The sequence below is a fragment of the Haliotis rubra genome, unplaced genomic scaffold (assembly GCF_003918875.1).
Source record: "Haliotis rubra isolate DU_JTF1 unplaced genomic scaffold, ASM391887v1 Scf28, whole genome shotgun sequence".
In the NCBI taxonomy this organism is placed as follows: domain Eukaryota; kingdom Metazoa; phylum Mollusca; class Gastropoda; order Lepetellida; family Haliotidae; genus Haliotis; species Haliotis rubra.
The window spans coordinates 215,363-223,428 of record NW_025766891.1 but is presented as its reverse complement, the minus strand read 5'-3'; the positions used below and the strand labels follow the sequence as shown (position 1 = coordinate 223,428).

Sequence of the window (8,066 nt, the reverse complement as noted above, 5' to 3'; positions counted from 1 at the left end):
GAGATCAGGATGATTAGGAAAATGCTTTGATTCATTCAATTCACCAAGAAGTAAAATTAAGCTGAAGAGGTTTAGACTCTACATTGCACATGCTGGCATTTCCGAATTATCATTTGGTGAACGTAAATGCGGGGGCGATGTCACATGGAAACGGAGATACATTGGATTTCTTATTTCTGTTTTCCAAAGCCGGTTCCACATCGTTATTAGGGTTGATTATAGACAGTGTGTGTTCCAGTTGTTAGTATTTGATCCGTCAGTTGAGTGGTGACAGTAATTTCAACACCCCAAGACAAGCCAGTGGATGTAGCATCATTGATTTCATAGCAGCTGGCATTATGGTGAAGATGTGAGTAGTGACTTTGGCTACCATATGTTGAGTATTTAGATCAAATCATACATATCAATTACATTCAATATAGACAATATTACATCAATATACAATATGTTTTGTAAATTTCACGGTTTCTTTATTTGGTTCAAATGTAGAATTGATAAATTTCTCATGCTTGTCTCACATGTTCACAAAACGACCATTTCAATCCAAAATATGATGTGTAACAATTTGACAATATCCTTTTGGCAAATTGTACTTGTTCTTATTATATAAATTTGTGATAGTCACTATTGTTTAGTCAAGATTATTTATCCTCAAATCCTTGGCTTTACTTATATCTTTCGGGATTTATTGTAGTACATGTACACTCTAAACGTATAAAGAGATTATATGCATGTTACATTTCAAAATTACAGAAAATTAAATATGATTGTAAGCAGAACAAATGATGTCATTATTCTCTTACTACAATAGTTATTTCCTGTACACTTTTCTTCAGTATGTTTTGTGCAAACTGTTCTATAACATCTTGATTCTTGATTTACAAGCAGTCAGGGTTTTAATCAAATGAAATGTGTTTTTAATCTTGATCGTACTGAAGTTTTATGATATTTAGACTACAGATTAATTCAGAAAAAGATACTATTACTCTCATATATTTTCTCAGTGATTCTCATTATTCAATATTTTATGACACTTCATTCACATCAGCGATTACATAATTTACTTCAGTTTTGGAATTCCCCAAAGGTATCCATTTCTAAATGTTGTAACAACCATTTAGCAGGCCTATGCTGAATTAAATATCAACCAATAATAACACAGCTATAAGTTTGTTCTTCCAAGACGACTGAAAATTTAGTTGATGTTCTTAAAATCTGTCAGTTTTAACATATCTGTGCACAATTTGAAATTCTTATACATAGGTATCAAACATCGATTCAATGTACATCTGGAATGTACAAATATTGTGTTTTTGAAGCCGTGCATACTTTCAATTGTTGGTTAATTGTACACTAGTGAAATGTTGAATATATATTATGAATTTCAAAATTGATTCATCTGATTGAAGAAATTAAAGTGTTTGTATATAATGTATCAACTGACATTAATACATGCGTTGTCATAAGAGCGACATTTGAAAACATAGGATTGACTTTGTCAAAAATATATGGGGACAGTCCATTAGATAAGAAATTTCAGCTGAGTGAACACTTGGAATATTTTGTGGTATGTTTTGCAATAAATAAAGCAAAGATTGCAATACGGAAGTCAGGTCAGTACCCACAACTAATTTTACATGAACTAATTTAAAAAAAATAAATAATGGGGACTATAGTTTGATTTGACCAGTGTGGCCTGTCCCTGATCGTAATTTACAGGAACAAACTTATGAATAGATTGTGTAAGTGGATTCTTAATCATGTGACCTGAGTGAGACGTACCTCCCAAAGTACTAGATTTTGTGTTTTACTAGGAAAGTGTCGTCTGAAATATATAATTTGTAATATCTTGTGGAATCTTCAAAATCAGGCTTTATATTCATGATTGTGGAATCTTTGTCATATGGATATATATCACCACTTGTGAAATCTTTGTCGTATGGATATATATCACCACTTGTGAAATCTTTGTGGAATGCTTTTCATGTTCCAGAGAGCCACCACTTGTGGATCCATAATATATGGCTAGATATCCCCACTTGTGGAATGCTTGTCATGTTCTTGTGAGCCACCACTTGTTGATCCAAAAGATATGGTTAGATATCACCACTTGTGGAACCTTGATCTGTGGCTAGAGTAGATATCACCACTTGTGGAATGCTTGTCATATTCCTGTGAGCCACCACTTGTGGATCCATAATATACGGCTAGATATCACCACTTGTGGAATGCTTGTCATATTCCTGTGAGCCACCACTTGTGGATGCATAATATACGGCTAGATATCACCACTTTCAGAATGTTTGTCCTATTCCTGTGAGGCACTACTTGTGGATCCATAATATATGGCTAGATATCACCAATTTCAGAATGTTTGTCCTATTCCTGTGAGGTACTACTTGTGGATCCATAATATACGGCTAGATATCACCACTTTCAGAATGTTTGTCCTATTCCTGTGAGGCACTACTTGTGGATCCATAATATATGGCTAGATATCCCCACTTGAGGAATGCTTGTCATGTTCTTGTGAGCCACCACTTGTTGATCCAAAAGATATGGTAAGATATCACCACTTGTGGAACCTTGATCTGTGGCTAGAGTAGATATCACCACTTGTGGAATGCTTGTCATATTCCTGTGAGCCACCACTTGTGGATCCATAATATATGGCTAGATATCCCCACTTGTGGAATGCTTGTCATGTTCTTGTAAGCCACCACTTGTTGATCCAAAAGATATGGTTAGATATTACCACTTGTGGAACCTTGATCTGTGGCTAGATATCACCACTTGTGGAATGCATATCATATTCCTGTGAGCCACCACTTGTGGATCATAACATGGCTAGATATCACCACTTGTGGAATGCTTGTCATGTTCTTGTGAGCCACCACTTGTGGATCCATAGCATATGGCTAGATATCAGTGATTATCACCACTTGTGGAATGCTTGTCATGTTCTTGTGAGCCACCACTTGTGGATCCATAGCATATGGCTAGATATCAGTGATTATCACCACTTGTGGAATGCTTGTCATGTTTTTGTGAACCACCACTTGTGGATCCATAGAATATGGTTAGATATCAGTGATTATCACCACTTGTGGAATGCTTGTCATATTCCTGTGAGCCACCACTTGTGGATCCATAGCATATTGCTAGATATCAGTGATTATCACCACTTGTGGAATGCTTGTCATATTCCTGTGAGCCACCACTTGTGGATCCATAGCATATTGCTAGATATTGGTGATTATCACCACTTGTGGAATGCTTGTCATATTGCTGTGAGCCACCACTTGTGGATCCATAGCATATAGCTAGATATCAGTGATTATCACCACTTGTGGAATGCTTGTCATATTCCTGTGAGCCACCACTTGTGGATCCATAGCATATGGTTAGATATCAGTGATTATCACCACTTGTGGAATGGTTGTCATATTCCTGTGAGCCACCACTTGTGGATCCATAGCATATGGCTAGATATCAGTGATTATCACCACTTGTGGAATGCTTGTCATATTCCTGTGAGCCACCACTTGTGGATCCATAGCATATGGCTAGATATCGGTGATTATCACCACTTGTGGAATGCTTGTCATATTGCTGTGAGCCACCACTTGTGGATCCATAGCATATGGCTAGATATCAGTGATTATCACCACTTGTGGAATGCTTGTCATATTCCTGTGTGCGGTGGGGTAGCCTAGTGGTTAAAGCGTTGGCTCATTACGCCAGAGACCCGGGTTCTATTCCCCACATGGACACAATGTGTGAAGTCCATTCTGGTGTCCCCCGACGAGATATTGCTGGAATATTGCTAAAGCGGCGTAAAACTAAACTAACTTATGGAAAATATTTCCTCACGTATGCCTCTGTGACCATGATGAACTCAGGTGTCATTGGTTTTGACAAATTGTAAATATAAATCTAATTGATTTTGAAAATTGATTTGTACATTATTTATCCATCATCTTGTCACGGGGCTTGTATAGTTAATATCTGTCAGTAGTTAATTGTCTGAACTTAACTGTCATGTATTAGTTGATAAATGTATTTTGTTATAAAGATACATACTGCTGACTTTGATTGATTCTCATGAATCTTTCCTGCAGAGAGTGTTTTTTTCATCCCACGTAGTCCTGTACCTCTAACGGGCGGTGGGGTAGCCTAGTGGTTAAAGTGTTTGCTTGTCACGCCAAAGACCCCGGTTCGATTCCCGACATGGACACAGTATGTAAAGCCCATTTCTGGTGTCCCCCGCCGTGATAATGATATTGCGGGAATATTGTTAAAAGTGGCATAAAACTTAACTCACTCACTCACTCACTCACTCACTGTACCTCTAACTGATGCTTGCTAGCGTTCTGTCCTTGACATCCATGAAAAGAACACATGAAGATCCGGTTAGAATTGGTCTTCAGCAACCCATGCTTGTCATAAGAGGCGACTAACGGGATAGGGTGGTCAGACTCGCTGACTTGGTTGACACACTGTATCCAAATTGCTCTGGGGGCAGTGGGGTAGCCTAGTGCTTAAAGCATTTGGCTTGTCACACAGATGAACCAGGATCGATTCCCCACATGGGTACAATATGTGAAGCCCATTTCTGGTCTCGCCCATCGTGATATTACTGGAATATTGCTAAGAGCGGCATAAAACTAAACGCACTCACCCAATTTCACAGATCAATGCTCATGCTGTTGATCACTGGATTGTCTGGCACAGATTTGATTATTTACTGACTGCTGCCATGTAACTGGACTATTGCTGAGTGGAGCATTAAACAACAAACAATAACAAAAAGACAGCCATGAATAGCCAATAGGTGCTGTATAACAATAACGGATTTCTGTATATGTTTGTGGGTGGTGGGGTAGCCTAATGGTTAAAGCGTTGGCTCGTCATGCCGAAGACCTGGGTTCGAATCCCCACATAGGAACAATGTGTGAAGCCCATTTCTGGTGTTCCCCGCGGTGATCTTGCTGGAATATTGCTAAAAAGCGGCGTAAAACCAAACTCAGTCAGTCAGTATATGTTTGTATGCTTAACATTGCATCCAGATTGGTTAGGTAACTTTAATCACCATGGTATATATAGAACATGGACATTATTGATTTTTGATTAACTGAAGATATTTATATACATATCACCAATTAAGACATTGATTCACAGCATGCTAATGTTTACATTGAAGATTTTATAGATTCCTAGATTTATGTACTGTTGCAACAAAAAATGATATTGTGATCTTCCTTAAAGCTTAGATGCAACCGACAAAATAAACATAATGAAAACACAATTGTCATTTATTCATGGCATATAATATACATTGCTGATTATGAAAAAACAAATAAACAGAATTATAAGCGTACAATTGCAAATCAAAAGTGCAATATTTTGTACATGGGTTTACCACCCTCAAAACGAAGGCCCCGGGATACTGAACCCAGTCAGAGTGGGTGGGTGTGCACTTAAGTGTAACGAAGGCTTTCATTGGCTTGTTCTTTGCCGACACTCTCAGGGCTCTTTGTGTGTGTATAGGCATCCCGGTTCAAGCCGCGCAGCACAGCACAGCTGTTAAAACCACTTTTTAACCCGGCTGGGGTTATTTTAGTGAATCGTTTGAACTCCGATTATTGAATTCATCGCATTATTTTTTAACTTTATGAGTTGAATTTGCATTTTTTATAATTTGTTACTGTAAGTCCATACCAAAAGGTATCAGATCTGCAAAGTTGTGTTTTGCATTGCATGTAAGCTTTAAATATTTTATTGCCAATTTTTCTTCTTTATGAGCAATATTCCAACAATATCATTAAAGATGTTATGAAGAGTTTCACTTTCACTTTTACATTTTGGGAATTGAACCACGGTCTTTTTGTGTTCTGTGAATAAAATCACCAGTGGACTGTTTAATCTCTTCTATAACAGGTTGGTTTCACCAAATGTTCTTTATCTTGTTCCTTTTTGTGTTTTTGTTGAGCTGTGTATGTCAACTATGGTCAAATTGATTATTTGACCTATTTAGGATGTATCAAGAACACATATACTTTGTTAATCATAATAACTGCACCTCAAGAAGGTCTGAAATGAATCTACTATCAGCTGAACATGATACATATCACAAATATTGGGTAACGAATATATATATTGGGTATGACTGCAATACCCAGTCAGCAGTTGATGTATTGATATTATGCCATACATTCAGTGAAACAATAACAAAGTACATTCTCGGACATGTTTTGACCAATGTTGACAGCATGTATTTATATAGCAATAACCAGTAACCACAGGGGTGCACGTAACTTTAAAATTGCTGGTGTACTCCAGAACAGTGGCACATGTAAAATCACTTGCCCTGATAATTTTTCCACTATACCGGCCGTTTTCTTGTTGATTTTTTAAAATAAACAACATAAATAACATTGGAAAGTCAACTGGACACAGTGTGATATACAAATTTGCTTGCCCGACAGAAAAAAACACTGGACTCGGACGTCGGGCAATGGGTTATTTCCACCCCTGAACCACATTACTGTTCAATTACATATGAAATAGTGCTGACTGTTATAGTTTCCTGGCTTGGATATGTTCCATTTTTCATGACTCACTTTCATGAGTAACACCAAAGTCAATTAAAACTCCTTTTAAAAAAGAATTCAAATTAAGATGAATATTTGATTCTAGTGATTGCAAATGCTTCATTGAATTCATGAAGGGTTACTGGAATATTGCTGAGTGCGGCGTAAAACTAAACTCACTCACTCATGAAGGGTTACGGTTTGTTCACCAAATGTGCAACTGAATCATAGCAACCCTAATCTTTATAAATAACATTATTATCAATATCAATATCATAGTAATGTATTACCGGGAATTCCAGTATTTAGGCCCAAGCAAAATTTAGCCCATGGGCTAAAATGCAGGATTTTTTTCCGTATTTAGCCCATGGGGTTAAATTTGGATTGAATTCTTTAGTGTTGAGAGTGACGTCTCTTTCCAAACGCATGGCGAACCTCAACGTTGTTAACTTTAGTAGTGCCTCTGTGAGCTTATCACGTTTACAGAAGATTTTGGACAGCAGTTACAGGGCAGTTATTAGAAATTGATCATGTTAACCCCTATGACGTGCACGCAGTTGTGGTTAAATTGAACCATGTGGTCATTCAATTTTGAATTTATAGACCAGTTTCCTGATAAAAGAGTTTTTTAAAAAACTTATTTTTAAAATTTTATCGAAAAATTGCGCATTTTTTAATTTAAGCCCTGGGCTTAAATATGGTTACATTTTTCACCGCTGACAAACTTCTAGACCAATCTTCAAGTAATCTTTAAGAACCTTAAAGTTTACATGACTTAATAATGTTTTGTTTGTGTGTGTAATACTCATTTGTTGGAGAAATCAGAGCTGAGGTACCTGATTGAAAGTATGTTGGCAGTGTATTTATATTGATATAGGTCAAATGCTATGGTTGGCAGATATACCTTCCATCTCTTCATTAAATGTTGGGGTAGCCTAGTGGTTAAAGCGAGCATGGTCAGAGAGGTCGTACATGGGTTCAATGTGAAGCCCATTTGTGTCCCCGTCGTGATGTTGCTGGATATTGCTACCTTCCAAACTCAGTCAGTCTTCATTAAATATCAGTTAAATATTGATGGATGTTAAGCATTGTTGTTAGAATCACTAGAAGTACATGGGACCAAAGGTAAAACAACTGTTCGTGTGACAGCTTGTGCAAAAATCATTGAGTCTAACATCTAACATGTCTCTCAGCATCATTTTTGATTGATTTCAGTGGTTTGTGGACTATTATTAAGTTAGCTTACCCGAATAGAATGTTACAACACTCCTGCTTTGTTTGGACTAGTAACTAAAGCCGACAGATGTGAAAGATTTTTCTGGGTTATCGTATATGTACTGCAAACAGACATGACAGTATTGATTGGAGTGTTTACAAATGTTACCAAAACTTAAAATACAATGAAAGTTATCAATTACTTTATTGTCTAGTAACCTATTGTCATCAAAGATTTCGTTTCATCAACGTTTAAAC

General features: G+C 37.0%; 1 protein-coding gene across 1 annotated transcript in view; it reads left to right on the top strand.

Moving 5' to 3' along the window:
- Positions 1 to 323: 323 nt before the first annotated feature.
- LOC124281097 (fibronectin type-III domain-containing protein 3A-like) overlaps positions 324 to 8,066 on the top strand; it is a 153,948-nt gene continuing 146,205 nt past the window's right edge. Inside the window, 1 exon segment of the mRNA XM_046717112.1 lies at positions 324 to 349. Coding sequence (XP_046573068.1) covers positions 339 to 349 — 11 coding nt within the window. The 5' untranslated portion in view covers positions 324 to 338.